At 43.7% G+C, this 16,811-nt stretch overlaps 1 protein-coding gene and 4 non-coding genes across 5 annotated transcripts in view; 3 read left to right on the top strand and 2 right to left on the bottom strand.

Annotated features, from left to right (window-relative positions):
* The first annotated feature begins 287 nt into the window (after positions 1 to 287).
* TRNAY-GUA (transfer RNA tyrosine (anticodon GUA)) lies at positions 288 to 377 on the top strand. Its single transcript is given in 2 exon segments — positions 288 to 324; positions 342 to 377. It is a non-coding gene; the product is annotated as a tRNA-Tyr (tRNA).
* Positions 378 to 4,000: 3,623 nt separating this feature from the next.
* Positions 4,001 to 4,164, bottom strand: LOC116153724 (U1 spliceosomal RNA). Its single transcript, XR_004137607.2, has one exon. It is a non-coding gene; the product is annotated as a U1 spliceosomal RNA (small nuclear RNA).
* Positions 4,165 to 5,359: 1,195 nt separating this feature from the next.
* Positions 5,360 to 5,488, top strand: LOC116153739 (small nucleolar RNA SNORA3/SNORA45 family). The gene has a single exon (XR_004137621.1). It is a non-coding gene; the product is annotated as a small nucleolar RNA SNORA3/SNORA45 family (small nucleolar RNA).
* Positions 5,489 to 9,905: 4,417 nt separating this feature from the next.
* On the top strand, positions 9,906 to 10,069 carry LOC116153680 (U1 spliceosomal RNA). Its single transcript, XR_004137573.1, has one exon. It is a non-coding gene; the product is annotated as a U1 spliceosomal RNA (small nuclear RNA).
* A 972-nt stretch (positions 10,070 to 11,041) lies between these two features.
* SNX6 (sorting nexin 6) overlaps positions 11,042 to 16,811 on the bottom strand; it is a 41,731-nt gene continuing 35,961 nt past the window's right edge. Inside the window, exons 12-14 of the mRNA XM_031453566.2 lie at positions 14,973 to 15,132; positions 14,806 to 14,891; positions 11,042 to 12,828 (exon numbers count right to left, since the gene is read on the bottom strand). Of these exons, the coding sequence (XP_031309426.2) occupies positions 12,775 to 12,828; positions 14,806 to 14,891; positions 14,973 to 15,132 (300 nt within the window). The 3' untranslated portion in view covers positions 11,042 to 12,774. The remainder of the gene's footprint in view (positions 12,829 to 14,805; positions 14,892 to 14,972; positions 15,133 to 16,811) is intronic.

The raw sequence follows: 16,811 nt of genomic DNA on the forward strand, positions 1-16,811 counted from the left end.
GGCGGCGGACTGCTGCGGTCCGCACGTGGAGAAAGGGGCGCGGGGGGCGGAAATGAGGCCACAGGTGAGCGCCCGGGCCCAGGCATCGTGAACATCGCCGCCCGATGCCCGCCACCACCGAGGCCCGGCCGCAGGCACGCCGCAGGGTTTGCTCCGCCGGCCGCCCGCACGGGGCCGCGTGCACCGCTCTCCCCAAGCAGCCCACGGAGGGTCCCACCTCGAACGTCCCAGTGTCGTGGCTCCGTCATTTCAATAAAAAGTGAGGGCCCAGGCCTGGAGACGTGCACCCTTCGATAGCTCAGCTGGTAGAGCGGAGGACTGTAGGCGGGACGCATGTGGACATCCTTAGGTCGCTGGTTCGATTCCGGCTCGAAGGAGGTGCAGCGTCACTTTTGCGCCCTCGGGCAGGGCACCACCCTTGGGTTCAGCCGCGCCTCTGTCTCGCCCAAGGCCCTGCAGCGGCGCAGCACCCTCCCTTCCGGAAAGCCTTTGGGGGACCCCCGCACAGCCGGGTGTGGGCGGTGGCCTGGGAACCCACCCACGCGCTCCCGCCGCTCGCAGTCCCGCGCCCGCCCGCAGCCCGCTCTGCTCCTCCCCGAGCGCGCAGCCCCTGCCGCCCCACCACGTCCCCCGCCCTGTCGGCTTTTATTCCGGGCTCCGAGGGCCAGCGCCGCTCGGCTGGACAAACGCAGATCCCTGCCAAACAGGTGGGACGCAGGAGCTGCTCACCTCAAGCCCTGGAGGTCGACAAGCACACAGGCCATCACACGGGTCAGGGACAACCACCGCATCCTTCCTGAAAACTCTCTCTCAGTCTCGGGCTCAGTCCCCGGCTCTGACCCCCAAAGGACGGTCACTGTCTGTGTCTCTCCCAGTTACAGTCTTTCAATCTCCCAATCTGTCTCTCTCCTTCCCTGCCTTTCATATGGTCTATAAATACACAGACCTGGGGAGACAGAAAACCTTCCCAAGCGTCTTAATCTATTTGTGGGGCGGAGCTGCCTCCCCGAGATTTCCAAGCCCCTGCCAGTTGTGCGCCTGCACGGAAGGTGACATTGGCTGGAGCAACAGACAGGAGGGCTCCCAGTGGGCCGTGACAGTCGTGATGAGAACTTCAGAGGCCAGGTTTCCGGTCAGTCTGAAGTTCCCTGGTGTGGCCCCGGGGAAACCTCAGCTTTCCTATGCCTTCCCACCTATGCTGGTGGCCGCTGGAGGTTTGAGTTCCTGCTGAAAGAGCCGCGATTGCTCACGCTCGGTAGAAGGGTGGGGGAACGCCCCACACCCATTCTTCTGCTACATCTGACGGGTCTACCTACCTACTTATCATCTCCCTCACTGTCTCTCTCTCTCTCCCTCTCTCTCTCTCTCCCTCCCTCTCTCTCTCTCTCTCTCGCTCGCTCGCTCGCTCGCTCTCGCTCTATGTGACAAGGGGAGGGAGAGAGAGAGAGAGAGAGAGAGACGCAGATTGACATGAAAAGCACAGACTTGGAGCTCAGAGAGCCCTGAGAGAGTCAGGGCATCGGAGGCTGATGGCAGGGAGCAGAGGGGTGGCGGGTGGGATGGAAAGGCAGGTGGGAACTGTCCTCAGGGAGGGGCGCACACATTCACCTTCTTGCACAGACCACTGGCCTGTGGGTTCTGACCAGCTGGCTACCTTTATTGCTGGGCCCTTAAGGTGAAGTTGGCAGAGTCTGAAAAGGAAGATGCCGAGGCCCAACCAGAGAGCACCAGGAGGAATGGGCCGGGCTTTCACCCAGAAGGAGCCTTGGGGACAGCGCCTGGTGGGGGTGGGAAGTGTGGGTGCAGAGAATGCCAGGGAGTGGTCCTCGCACCCTTTCTTCCCCTGGGAAGAAGACTACGGAGGCTCGACTGACAGTGGAGCCCATCCCGGGGAGGACTCAAGGCAGAACCCCAAAGGGAGTGTGGCTCTCCGAAGCCTTGGGGGCACGGCAGCTGCCCTCCCTGACCCCTGAGCCCACAGGCTCTTTTTTGGTTCCGATCCTGCCTCTCAAGCTGGAGACTGTGTTTCCCCACACGTCTTCCTCTCCTGGCAAGCTCCTCTTGGTGGCCGCCCTGCCATCTAAGCCTTCGTCACCGTCCCAATGCTAAGTAAGATGGACTGAGCTGGAGTCTGTGGAATCTCCACGGGTCTGGGAGGCCGTGCAGCCTGACAGGTGATCTTCAGGAGGATTCTATTGCTCTGTAGCTATAGAGAGCCCCCAGCCTTGATTGTCACCATCTGCAGAGATGAGCACACCGGGACCAAAGATAGAACCTTAGGCCTTCATTGGATATATACCCCTGATGGGATGTGGAGGTGTGGAACCCTTAGGATCCTAGCTTGGGGGGTGGGGGGTTTGGGTTTTGGTGACCAGCACACGGGACTGTGAGCCTCAGTATGGCCAACTCTTCTTGTCTGGGTGCCACAGAGAGTAGTGGGGGGCCTCTGAGGCACTGCCCCTCACCCTCAAATGTGCAGAGGTGCCCCAATGCCTGGGCAGGGAGTAAGTGACACACTCAGTTGAAGGAAGGCCACTTCGGCTCGTCTTGCTATCCCTCTGTGGGAATTTTGCTGGCTAGGTTAGCGATCTTGGGTGGTGGGCACACACCAGGTGGGGTCAGAAATGTTTGCATGGAGTCCAGGCTGGACACCTGTGCTCTCTGCCCCTCCCTCTGGGCTCCAGTGCCTCTCCAGGAAGTTCGCAGAACCTTGACCTATTTCAGGAAGCAGCTGCATCTGCCAAAGGAATCAGGGCGAAGGAGGGGAGCCAAGGTTGGGTATCTCGGTCTTGTTGAGCCCTGGATGTGCTCTTCCCTCCAAGCCTGACACCCGCTCTCCATTGCTCCCCAATAAGCCTCCCTGCAACAGAAAGTGAGCCAAGGTCATTGTGGGCAGGAGGGGGGAGGGGCACATCAGCATCCAGGGGAGATGAGCCGAGCCTCTTAGGTGGGGAAGATACAAGCCTGGAACATGTAGCGGTGCCAGAAAGTAAAGAAATGTACAGGGAGTGATTCGGGGACATGTCAAGCACACAGGAGTCAATCTGAAAGCGTTCCCACTGCCAAATCGAGGAAATGATAATAATGGAGTTTAATCCACTGAGTAAAATAGTTAACAGGGCCATTATAATAGCAATGACATCCCCGTATTAATAAACACAAAGCACCAGATTTTGGTCTCGAAATACCATTCTCCAAGAAAAGGAACCACGAACAGGGAAAGGAACCAGGGTTCCTTGGAGACCCACCTAGCCGCTTCTTTGGGTCTTCATTTTCCTATGGGGGCTCCCAAGTACATGTAACAATCTGGGTGTTTTTCTCCTTTTTTATGTCCATTTAATTCTCAGGCCCTTTCGGAGACCCTAAGAGGATAAAAAATAAAGCCCCCCCCCCCCCAGCTTGAATCAGGCTGAAGCAATAGACGGCGAGAAGGGGCAGATATGTGAGCGAAATAAGGTGCTTACAGTTGACTTGCATTTTCCTGATGTCTGTCAAAATGATTATATTTCTCCTAAAATGAGAAGGGGCTGAAGGAACTCGGTTGGAGGCTTATGGTACTGACTGACTATTAGGGTTCTCTCCCAGGACTCGGGACTGTTTTTTGAAGCTCTCACCCAGGCAGACACTCAAGCAAACGATGTTCAGAGACATTGGTGGTGAAGCTACACGGGGCACGCTGTGTGATTTCCGGAAGAAGGTCACAGTATTATTAATCTTACCCGAACTCAAGAGCTAGAACCTACCGGGGGCCAAAAGTAAACAAACCAGTCTACTAGGTCAGGGTTTCTCAAACTCCGATTTTCCACGCGCGTGAGATAAGCCCAGGAACCTTTTTACAGTGTTGACTCTTAGTAGAACTCGCAAAAAGAAAGTAAGTGCGGCCGATCTTTCAGACCACGCAGCCGCGTCTACCTTTCTTTTCCCCCGGAGCGTTCCACACGAGAGAAAGACTCACGAAACTCAACACCTAACGCGCCTTTCGTTGAACAAGCCGGAATACCAGGGGAGAGCGCGAACGCAGTCCCCCACTACCACAAATTATGCAGTCGAGTTTCCCACATTTGGGGAAATCGCAGGGGTCAGCACATCCGGAGTGCAATGGATAAGCCTCACCCTGGGAAAACCACCTTCGTGATCATGGTATCTCCCCTGCCAGGTAAGTATGAGTTGCTAAGCCCGCCTACACCCACACCCTCGCGCTCGCCCGGCTCTGCACCCACGGTCACTTCCCTCCCGCCGCCTCCGCGCTCTCGCCCCCTGCACGCCCCTCACCCCAGCTTCGTCCACCCCGAGAACAACCTCGGGAGCCTTCGGGTTATCCACACGCAGGACGTGGAGGCCCAGGCGGAACGTGCCCAGCAGCCTCTGCGCGCGTGCTCGTCTACATATGCCACGCCCTAGTCTGGCGAGCCCTGGTAATCTATTTTTTCCTATTCCAGGCGAGGACAGTAGGGGGGACCCAAGCGGATCTGCTTCGATACTATATTTCAAATGAACTTTGGTTTGTTGTTAAAATTAGATTGAAGGGTTTTATTTTCTCACCGTCTTTTTTTTTTTTTTTTTTAAATTCCTTCCCCATTGAGAAATCACTGTTTGGGGTTAATCAGCCCTCTGGCGGGTTTGTAGTTTCTCCCTTGCTGCCTTTTTGGCCTAGAGCAGGTTTGATTTACTTTCACATTTCTCTAGATGTGACACATTTACCATGTTAAATGAAAAAAATAAAGTGCAAAAATATATGTGGTATGCTACCCTTTGTCTAGGAAAATTGTGAAAATGAGAAAATTGTATAGGGTCTGGAAAAAAGAAACATGAGAATGTTAAACCAAAGCTGATGAAATTATCTACACGAGTGAGTACAATGGGGGAGTGATGCTTTTCTGAGTGTACTTTGCTATGTAATTTTGAGTTTGGAATTCTGTTTAAATTTTATGTTACATTTTATGTATTTCTTTTAATTATTTTTTTAGGAGGTACTGGGTATTGAAACCAGGACCTCATGCATGCTAAGCATATACTGTACCACTGAGCTATACCCCACATCCCCTTACACATATTTTTTAAATACAGGGAGAAAATACCCTAAAATTAAACAAACCCATAAATGAACCTACCTGTATCTCAGTTGACTAGTGTAACCAGACTACAGGAGAAAAAATAACCAACTGAGACGATTTTTGAACACAGTACAGTTTACTACCAGCATCTTCAATTCTAAATACAGTAACTGCAAATATGAAGTGTCCCTTAGTGGGTTGGTATTTCATAGCTATGTGTAGCAATTCTGTATTGTAGGACTGGTAAATGGATGTTGGGAGTCAAGGTTCTCATTGCTGAAGAACGGAGATACAAATATAGAATGCCCAAGACTAGAGTCACATACTGACAGCTCTTGTCCTGGTGTGCTAGAGTCTTCGGAGAGAATCTCTTGGTTTTGATTCACGGGCGAGGGCAATCAGTGCCCCCATGAGTGCCCAGATTAGAAATATGCCTTTCCTGGCTCCTAGATGGAGTGGGTTGGCAGGCATCTTTCTTCATACTTATCACAGAGTTGGTGACTGCCATGGTGCATTATAAACCCTTTTCTCTGTTCTTCTAGGGCTACTACAAAGTTCTGGGGAAGGGAAAGCACCCTAAATAGCCTGTCATCGTGAAGGCCAAATTCTTCAGCAGAAGAGCTGAGGAGAATATTAAGGGTGTGTGGGCACCTGTGTCCTGGTAGCTTGAAGCCACTTGGCGGGAGATTCATTAAATGTTATCAAATGCTTTTCAAAACAAACAAACAAACAAATATAGAAGGCAGGAGGGCAAGGAGGAACCACGTGGTGTTAAGTTGGAAGTGAAGACAGCAGTATGGGCTCATTGTTTTTAATAGATATGGGTATGTGTGGGAAATATATTATTTCCTCACTCTATTCACTGAAAGGGCATAGAAGCAAAGACATCAAGTAACAATGAGCAAACCTAGTGTCCTGATCTTGCTTTCTAAATGCCATTCCCTGCTAAAAAGAACTAGGGCTCTTTGGAGAAACAGGTGATTTTCAGGAGTCAGGAAAGGTACAAGATGAACCTGGAACATCTTGTGCCAGAAAATAAGGAAAAGCTCCAAAAATTATATGGACATGTCAAAAGGACACAGTAGCCAACCTGAAGGGGCTTTCATAGGATGGGTCTGAGAACAATTAAACATCAAAATAAATAAAAACAGTTACAGATTATAAACAACTGAAGCACAACCATGAGTTCATATTGAGTCCATAGAGAAGGAGGGAAGGTTCTTCCTTACAATAGAATGCCAACAAATACATGTAGAATGATGGAATTAGAAAATCAGTATTTGGCAAGCATAATGCAAGAGTCATCAGTGTATACTAAAAACTATCATCTTAAAGTTTTATAAAGGATATTTACATAGCCTCAAATTATCTCCACACAAATTACTTAATAATCACAAGGAGCAAACCTGGTGAACACCTCCAGTGGCAGATGGTTACAGTCCTGGCCTCGCTACCACGCGCTACAAGCAGAGGATGGAAAACACTTGCTCACTGGGACTTGCTTTCAACTTGCTGTCCTGACACCGCCATGTGAAGAAGCCTGACTTAGCCTACTTGGGGATGAAATTGCAGGAATGAAGATGAATCATGTCAGCTGAGGGCTCTAAGACTGACCCACACCAACTGTCCCACAAACTGACTGCAGCTGCGTGAATGATCCCCCTTTAGAGCTGCAGAACTGCCCAGCTTAGCCCAGCTGCAACTGTTGACCCAAAAAATGGTAAGCAAATAAAATGGCCCCTATTTTAAATCACTAAGTTTTAGGGTGATTTGTTACACAGAAGTGGATAACTGATACACCACCTTAGCCAACCAACTAATCAATGATAACACCATCAATAACTGAACAAATTGACTCCATTTGTCTCCAAATGTGATGGCAGAGGAGACCACTGGATTCATTTGATAGGTCTGTCATAATAAAGTACTACAATTTGGGTGGCTTAAAACAACGAAAATTTATTCTGTCACAGTTCTGGAAGCTAGAACTCCAAAATCAAGTTGTCAGCAGGGCCATGTACTCTCTGAGACTCTGGGTAGAATCTTTCCATGCCTCTCCTAGCTCCTAGTGGTGACAGTCAATCCTTGGCTTGTGGCTACATCACTCTAGTCTCTGCTTTGTCATTACACAGCATTCTCCCCATGTGTCTCTGTCCTTATATGATACTTTCCTATTATAAGGACAATATTCATATTGGATTAGGGCCCACTCTAGTGACCTCACCTGAACTTGAGTGTATCTGCAAACATTCAATTTCCAAATAAGGTCACATTCATAGGTACCAGGGGTTAGGATTTCAACACATTTTTTTTTGGATGGATGTAAATCAACACATAAACAGACACAATATCATTTATGAAGTCTACATGCCAAAAATGCATACTTGAGCGTAACTATGAGGAAACATAGGACAACCCCCAAACCGAAGGATATTCTACAAAATAATTGACTTGTAGTCTTCAAAAATGCCTGTATAATGAACAGCGAAGTAAACCATAAACAAAATGAAAAGACAACCTATGAACTGGGAAAAAAATCTACAAACGTTGTGACTGACAAGGGCTTAACTTCCAGAATGTACAAAGAGCTCATACAACTCAATAACAAAAAACCACAAAAAAAAAAACCAATAAAAAAATGAGCAGAAGACATAAAAGGACATTTCTCCAAAGAAGACATACAGATGGCCAATAAGCACATGAAAGGATATTCCAATTCACTATTCATCAGAGAAATGCAAATCAAAACTACAATGAAGTATCACCTGACACTACTGAGAATGGACATCATTAAAAAGTCCACAAACGATAAATGCTGAAGAGGCTGTGAAAAAAAGAGAACCCTCCCACAGTGTTGGTGGGAATGCAGTTTGGTGCAGCCATTATGGAAAATAGTATGGAGATTCCTTAAAAAACTAAAAATAGACTTAACATATGATCCAGCAATTCCACTCCTGGGCATACATCCAGAGAAAACTCTAATTCGAAAAGTTACATGCGCCCCAACGTTCATATTGGCAGTATATACAGTAGTCAAGACATGGAAGCAACCTAAATGTCCAGCAACAGATGACTAGATAAAGAACTTGCAACACACACACACACACACACACACACACACACACACACACACACACACACACACACACTGGAATACTACTCAGGCATAAAAAAGAATGACATAGCGCCATTTGCAGCAACATGGATGGACCTAGAGATTATCATACTAATTAAACTAAGTCACACAGAGAAAGACAAATATATGATATCACTTATATGTGGAATCCAAAAAAATGATACAAATGAACTTATTTATAAAACAGAAACAGACTCACAAACATAGAGAACAAATTTATGGTTACCAAAGAAGGGGGGAGGGATAAATTAGGAGTATGGGATTAGCAGATACAAGCTACTATATACAGAGCAGATAAATAACAAGGTACTACTGTATAGCACAACGGACTATATCCCATAGTTTGTAACAACCTATAAAGAAAAAGAATATATATGTGTAACTGAATCATTATGCTGTGCACCAGAAACTAACACAAGATTGTAAATCAACTGTACTGCAATAAAAAGAAAAAGAGAAAAAGTGCCTGCATAATGAAGTACAAAGAAGGACTTGGGAACTGTTTCATTTTAAAGTAGGTTAAAGAGGACACCGAATGCAACACATGATTTTGAATTTTCCTTTGCTATAAAGGACATTACTGGGACAATGGATGGAAATGATCTGTAGAGTAAATAATAATATTGTTATTGATGTTAGTTTCTTGATTTTGATAATTGTACTGCAGTTAAGTAAGAGAATCTTCTATTTTTAGGAAACACATACTAAAAAGGAAACTTCTGAGACAACTAACAATCAGAAAGTGTGCTACAATACGTTTCCCCCCATCTTTGCGCAGTTAGGACCTCAGGGAAACCTTCCCTGACCGTGTAATCTCGTCCTGTTAATCGCCTCGCTTCACTTCTTAGCACCGACCATCCAGGAAGACACGATTGTTCAGTCATTTCGATTACATCGGGGAGGATTCACCTTTAACCTCCACTTGATCTCAAGAAAGAACATTCATGTACGTAAGAGGAAAAGGCAAATCCGGACGGCCTTAAGGAGGTATCCTGATCCCTTAGGACTAAAACGTGACATTTCCGTTCATTTGATTTTGAGATCTTTCACTACCCCTTCCTGGCCCACACGTCTACCCTGTGAACAAACGCTGTGCCCTGATAATCTGTCCATTTTCCTTTCGCTGTTTCCTGCAACATTAGGTTACTACATAATCTGAGAGAAAGCTCATGAATGAAGATTAAGACAATTTCATGCTAAATTGGTGACGAAACTCTGATCTTAGTATTTAAAGTTTAATTAATACTCTGCTGCGTGTCATTTTTGCTGAAAGGAAGGTGAGATCAAACCCGAGCCCCAACCCGCCCCCTCAAATGCCAGGCACCGGGGAACGGGAGCGTCTGTCTTCCCAGGTCCCCCTCCACGTCCCGACTCGTCACCGCGCGGCAACGCCTTCCGGCCCCGACACAGCGCGCAGGCTGGGGAACAGCAGGTCCAGCTTCCTGCACAGGGAGGAACACGACGCCAGGGATGTCCGGCAGGGGCGTGGCGTATGTAGACGAGCACGCGCGCAGAGGCTGCTGGGAACATTCCGCCTGGGCCTCCACGTCCTGCGTGTGGATAACTCGAAGGCTCCCGAGGTTGTTCTCGGGGTGGACGAAGCTGGGGTGAGGGGCGTGCAGGGGGCGAGAGCGCGGAGGCGGCGGGAGGGAAGTGACCGTGGGTGCAGAGCCGGGCGAGCGCGAGGGTGTGGGTGTAGGCGGGGTTAGCAACTCATACTTACCTGGCAGGGGAGATACCATGATCACGAAGGTGGTTTTCCCAGGGCGAGGCTTATCCATTGCACTCCGGATGTGCTGACCCCTGCGATTTCCCCAAATGTGGGAAACTCGACTGCATAATTTGTGGTAGTGGGGGACTGCGTTCGCGCTTTCCCCTGGTTTCGTAGGTTTTAAAATCAGTTTTGTCTTATTTGTAACATTCTTGTTTAAGGCCGTGTATGTAACTCATAGGTTGTTTTAAAAGTGCTTTTTTTTTTTTTTCTATCCGTGTTTTCAGTACTTTTGGCCGAAAAACTATAAAGATTGATAAGTTGATACAAGTTATTCAGCGTGTTTCAGTACTGGCACGGTTGGGGTTTTGATTTTTCATTTATCCGATTTGTTTTTTTGTTAGGTTAACCATTGTCTACTCTCACCAGTTCCCCGCTTAAGAAAACATCGTTTTGAGCTCCACTTTCGTATAGATCAATCTTTCCACCTTGAGCCTCACTGATGTACCAGCAGGTCTAGTTTTTTTTTTTTGCTAACCTTCTCTCGTTACATGAACGCTTCATTCATCTCTCCCCACCGTCGATTCCCTTAGGGCCATCCCTACAACCTGGTTGCTGCTCTTCCTCTCGGAGCATAAAGCATCACCCAAGGAAACCCCAGGTTGTCCATTGCAGGGCTTTGTTTCTGCCGCTGAGCGTCTTCTCATTTCACCTTTGTGTCCCCTAGGCAGGAGATGGTCAGTAAGTTTTATGAATGCCACAACTCAACAACAGTCAATGCAGAGCTAGCTATTTTTATGAGACTAAGTGAACTATGGAATACATGTTTCAACTGTTCTAGACAAAGTAGAATCTTACCAAAGTGCTCGAGGGAGTAACATACATTCTTTCCCTTATTTGTACATTTTGTTAGTGAGAAGACATTTGCATAGTGTGGGCAACTCATTTATGCATGTATGTATTAAACACCCCCACCACACACGCGCACACACAGTAATATGTAACTGCTGCTTCCAGTCTACCCTCACTCCATCAAGTTCAAGCACTCAGAACATGTCAACCAAGGGCTAAGGGAGTACCTTCCACTCTACCCTCTTCCCGGAAAAAGACTACGTCAGTAGAAAGATTAGCTGATGGATGTGTGGAAAATGGTATGGCTTTTTGCCCTGTACTTTTATTTATTTATTTATTTTTTTAGTATTTACACAGCATCTTCACATTTTCAAAGCACTGTATCAACATTTATTAATCCTCACAACACCCCTGTGAGGTAGGTCAATATGTCCTTTATGGTAGAGAAACTGAGGCAGAGAGGTCAATGGAACCTGTCTGAGGTCACAGGGACAGCCAGTGACGGGACTGCACCCAAATCCACAAGCTAGGGCTCTGGTCTCACATTCACGCACTGGTGGGCATCCAGGGCCACATCCTCACCAGTGAAGGTGACATGGAGAACAAAACACACAGATCTCTCAGCCAACACAAACATCAACGGTTCAAACACCACCAAGGAACAACGTCAATTAAAGTGAGAAACATTGCTTGGCACCAGTGAGGCAAGAGAAGAACCCACGGAGCAAGGCTGGAATCACAACAGCTGTGAGACCCAGGACGGTTTGGGAAAACAAAGCAGGAACCCACTGGAGGGGTGACCAACACAAATACCTGTGGTTTCCACACGGGAGACAAGCTAGAGAAAGACAGCGGAAAAATCCAACTGCCCAATCTAATTTTAAACTAGGAACAACACAACGTTCATTCACATTAAAAAGGCCAAGAATATTTGCAATGTAACTACTCACAGTTAGTATCCTTTTTGTACCCTTTTATTCCAAATATTCTCACTCTTTCCCCACTGACAAGTGCTGTTTCCTATATACTTCTCTCTACATACCAGTCTGTACACTGCCATGTGTCTCATGGCTGATTGGCTGAGCTAGGGATGGAATCCTGGAAATCATAACAGACCATACTCTCCGTTCCTGTATTTCAGCAACAGCTGTCCCTATAACTTGCCTCTGCCCAATTCCATCTTATATGAAGTGCTAAACACACAGAGAAGCAGTTCATTCTTTTGTAAAGTGATCGGTGAACATGGTTCAATATGATATTTTAAAAGAAATAAGAAAAAAGAAAAACTAAGACCTGCACTATAGAGCGTTTGTAGGAGTAGATTATAGCTACTCCAGATTTCAGAGTGATACAATGACCACAGAGTTAAAAACTATCACTGTTATCACTGTTTATTTGACAATAGTCGGTTTAGTCTACAAGTTTAAGGCAAACATACTAATGCATTTGCTTTTCTTCAGAAATCATACTTATAAAGATTACATAAAGTCTGTCCCAAACTTCTAAGAAATGTTCATTAATTAAAAATAAGTCTGATTAAGATGCTTTACCAGGATACAAGATTGAACTAAGGTGGTGTGTACAATGCTTTTTAAAAACAAAATTCAAAAAAAGGTAACGGCAATCGTTATCTTGTTTGAACAATGCATTTTAAAGGGTTAAACTTCAGAAATTACTGAAAGGTAAATAAGATTGGCAGCCGTAAGTAATACTATTCATAAAATAAACACAGCTATAGAGGCTACTTAAAAAAAGACTGAACTTTGGGCTTCTGAAGAGGAGGAGGGCTCGGTGATGGGCAACTGCCGGGTGCGCAGGCGCAGGAGCGCAGCCTCCCACCGCGCAGACCGAGGCGCCATGGACTGCACCGCTCTAGTCCCGATCCTCCGAGAGAGAGTAGATGCACTTTGTCAGCTGTTTCTTTTGTTTCCAGTGAGCAGTAAATGCCTAACATCATTAAGAAAAAATAAAATAAAATCTGAAGGAAGGCAGCCCTTTTTAACTGGAAGGTGGAGTGTGGCTTATGTGTCTCCATTTAACACTGCCAGGCAGTTCTGCAACAACTGAAGGTTACCCTGGAAAGGAAGAGAAAATAAACGGTGAGGTTCTAGTAGTTTGAAAGAGTCTTACTGAAAATATACAGTATTAGAAATCACATAACTTTAAATTAGTTAAGATTAATGATGTTAAGACAAATGATTAATACTGAACATTTTCTGATAGGCTATCACATTCTTTTGGCCATTAAAATATACACATTAGCATAGATTTATAGCAGTTTTTATAAAAATAGTAAGATTACCTACAAAAGTATTCTATAAAATTCACACCTAAGTGCCCATTTGCAAAGCATGTTTTATGTAAAGACAAATTTAAGTACATTTAGGTTACATTGATATATAAATGGTGATGAAAGAAAACCCTCTCCTTAAAGTAGAAAGTCAACTATAATGTATAAAGAATGATGGAATTAGAAAATGGCTGTTGGTAATTATCATCATAATAATTGATTCAGACAAAAATCATGAATGGATGCTAAAAACAGTACCAGATTGAAATGCCAGTGCTGTATCCATTAGTATGTGCAACTACATAATTAAAATTTCTCTTAATTAAAGTTAAATAAAAACTCAAGTCCTCAGTTGCACTATCCACATTTCAAGTGTTCATAGCCACATGTGGCTAGCGCCTACCATACTGGACAGTGCTGATTACAGCATATTGCTACTATGCCACAAAGTTCTATTGTCCAGTGTTGGCTGAGTGATGGGGTATTTAACAGTCTCAAGTATCTCCCCACAGAATACTACTAATACTTTTTTTTTAATGGAGGTACTGGGGATTGAACCCAGGACCTTATGCATGCTAAGCATGCACTCTACCACTGAGCTAGTACCCTCCCCACAAAAACTTAATTCCAAAGATCTCAATGTGCTGGGCTAAAAATGAACAAGCTAAAATTTGACATAAATGTGGCCTGCAATTACATTTAAAAAAATAAATTCTCAATAAATGAAAAAGTTCTAGAGATCCATTGTACAACAATGTGAATGTACTTAACACTACTTAACTATACACTTAAAAATGGTTAAGATGCTAAATTTTATCTTATGTGCTTCTTACCATGAAAAAAATTACTAAAAAAAAAAAAATTAAACACACAACTACAAGGTGGGAGGTTTAAGAACTGACTTATAAGAGGGAAGGAAAAAAATGTGATTATAGCCAAATCAAGCAGTATGGCAGTTAAAAAATCTCTTATACCTATAAAACATGCTATAGGAAGAAATGTGTACAATTATCAGTCCATGTATGCAGAAGTGTTTCCATTTTCAGGTATAGTATTTTAAAAAGGTAATGCAGTAGGGCAATAATACAATAAAAAGCTTGTTGAGGTATGTGGGATGAAAAATATTTAGCCCAAGGATGTCTGACATGGAGAAGAGAAGATATAAAAAGAATGTAAAATGTTTAAATACCTAAAGGGTAAACTGTGAGGAGGAATTAAACTTATCTTTCTTATTTTAGGTGACAAAACTTAGACCACCAATATGTCACAGTTACAAAGAAGTCGACTTGTGTTCATTTATAGCATGTCCCAAAAATCTCAGGCAGTTTTAATAATTTTAATAAATTTAGCTTAATAATTTTAGACTTGTAAATGCTATACATGTATCAAAAATAACATTTAACAGTTTTTACAAACTTCCATAATACTTATTTACAGTTTGGAGAATTCTGAATACATTTTGATTTTCAGTCCCTTTGAAGATAGCAAATATTAAATACATTTTTAAGTGATGTTTTTATTAAGGAAGATCAATTTTTTTAACACCTGGTCAAAAACTGATACTGGTTTTCCACATTAGGCACTAGACTCTCGCAGAGCTGACCATTAGAGACATTACAGATATTATTCTTGTTTAAATGAGACGATCTTTAAAATCTCTCTCAATTCTAAGATTCTCTTTTTAAAGTCAGTATAAGGTTTCAAAACTGATTCACTTCTAAATTATGTCACTTAAATTACTAAATCTTTAACATGACACTACCTTTGCATGCTTCAGTTCTAACTCTGCCAGTTCCACTAAATTCTTTCTGAATGCAGCAACTCTTCTTGTCTTAAAATCTATAAGTTCTGTGAACAAAACAAATTAGAATTAACTATGTATATAATAGTCTAAACATACCTTATAAATAAAGGTTAGAATAAAAGTACCTTGCTTTGCAGATTCAGATATTTTTTCAAATTTCTGACAGCATAATTGTTGGGATGTTTCAGCCTGAAGAACATCTTTATTTTTTGCTCTTGCTTTATCCAGTGCTTTATTTGCATTTTCATAATCCACTAGTGACCTAGATCTTCGATAGAGGAGATCCTACAGAACAGAATGCCTCACAATAATATATGCTGCATGTTTCTAGCAGTTACCTTCAACCACCACCGCCTCAATCATCATGAGCTGACACCTGTACAGTGAGTACCACTTGTCAGTTACTCTTCTAAATGGTTTTTTAAATTACAGCTTTATTGAGATATAATTCAATCACCAGACAACTCATTTAAAGTGCACAATGGTTTTTTAGTATGCTCCCAGAGTTGTGTAACCATCATTACAACCAATTTTAGAACATTTTTGTCATCCAAGAAGAAACCCAACATCCACTAGCAGTCACTCTCCATTTCCGCCCACACCCCCCACATCCTGCCATGGACAACCATTAATTTGCTTTCTGTCTCTATAGATTTGTCTATTCTGGACATTTCATTAAAAAAGGGACTCATATAATATGTGGCCTTTTGTGTCTGTTTTTTTAACTTAGTATAAAGTTTCAAGTTCATCCATGTTATAGCATGAATCAATTTTTAATTTATTGCTAAAAATATTTCATTGTATGGATGTAACACATTGATTTATCCATTCATCAGGTGACAGACATTTGTTTCTACTTTTTGGTTATTTCACAATAACGCTGTTATGAACATACATTTTTGTGTGTACATGTTTTCATTTTTCATTTCTCTTTCATATCTCATTACTTAGGACTGGAATTGCTAGATCACCTCATAACTCTACACTGAACCTTTCTGAGAAACTGCCAGACTATTTCCAAAGTGATGGCACCATTTTACATTCCCACCAAAACTATGTGAGGGTTCCAACTTCTTCACATTCTTGTCAACACCGTTATCTGTCTCTTTGATTACAACTGTCCTAGTGCATGGGAACTGCTACCTCCCTGTGGTTTGGACATGCATTTCCATGATGGCTAACGATGTTGACCATCTCTTTATGTACTCACTGGCCATTTGTATATCTTCTTTGGAGAAACATTTATTCAAGTCTTTTGCCCATTTTTTAATTGGGCTCTTTATCTTCTTATTGAGTTATGAGAGTTCTTGACATTATCTGGATACCAGTCACTTACTAGGGAATTGTATGATTTGCAAATATTTTCTCTGGTTCTGTGGGTTTTTTTTCACTTTTCTTGATAGTGTTTTTGATATACAAAATTTTAGACAACCAAGTTTTTGAATTTTAATAAAGTCCAGTTTACTTTTCTTTGGTTGGTGTGCTTCTGGTGTCATATCTAAGAAATCAATGCCTAATTAAGGTACTATTTTATCAAAAAGATTCATGTGTTTTCTTCTAAAAACATTATAGTTTTAGCCCTTATATTCAGATCTTTGATCCACTGAGTAAACTTCTATCCACAGTGTGAGGAAGGTCTTTTTCATGTGACCCTTCAGTTGTCCCAGGACTGTTTGTTGAAAGTCTGTTCTTTTCCTCACTGAATTGTCTTAGCACTCGGTCAACAATCAATTGATTGTATCCTCAGCAAACTAGGAATAGGAGGAATTTTCTGAACTTGATAAAGAACATCTACAAAAAACCTGCAGCTAACATCATACTTAGTGGTGAGAAACTAGAAGCTTTCCCACTAATACCAGGAATAACACAAGGACATCCCATCTCACCACTCTTTCTCAATATCATACTGAAGGTCCTGGCTAATGCAAAAAGAAAAAGAAAAAGCAGGAAATATACAGAACTGG

The sequence above is a fragment of the Camelus dromedarius genome, chromosome 5, assembly GCF_036321535.1.
Source record: "Camelus dromedarius isolate mCamDro1 chromosome 5, mCamDro1.pat, whole genome shotgun sequence".
In the NCBI taxonomy this organism is placed as follows: Eukaryota; Metazoa; Chordata; class Mammalia; order Artiodactyla; family Camelidae; genus Camelus; species Camelus dromedarius.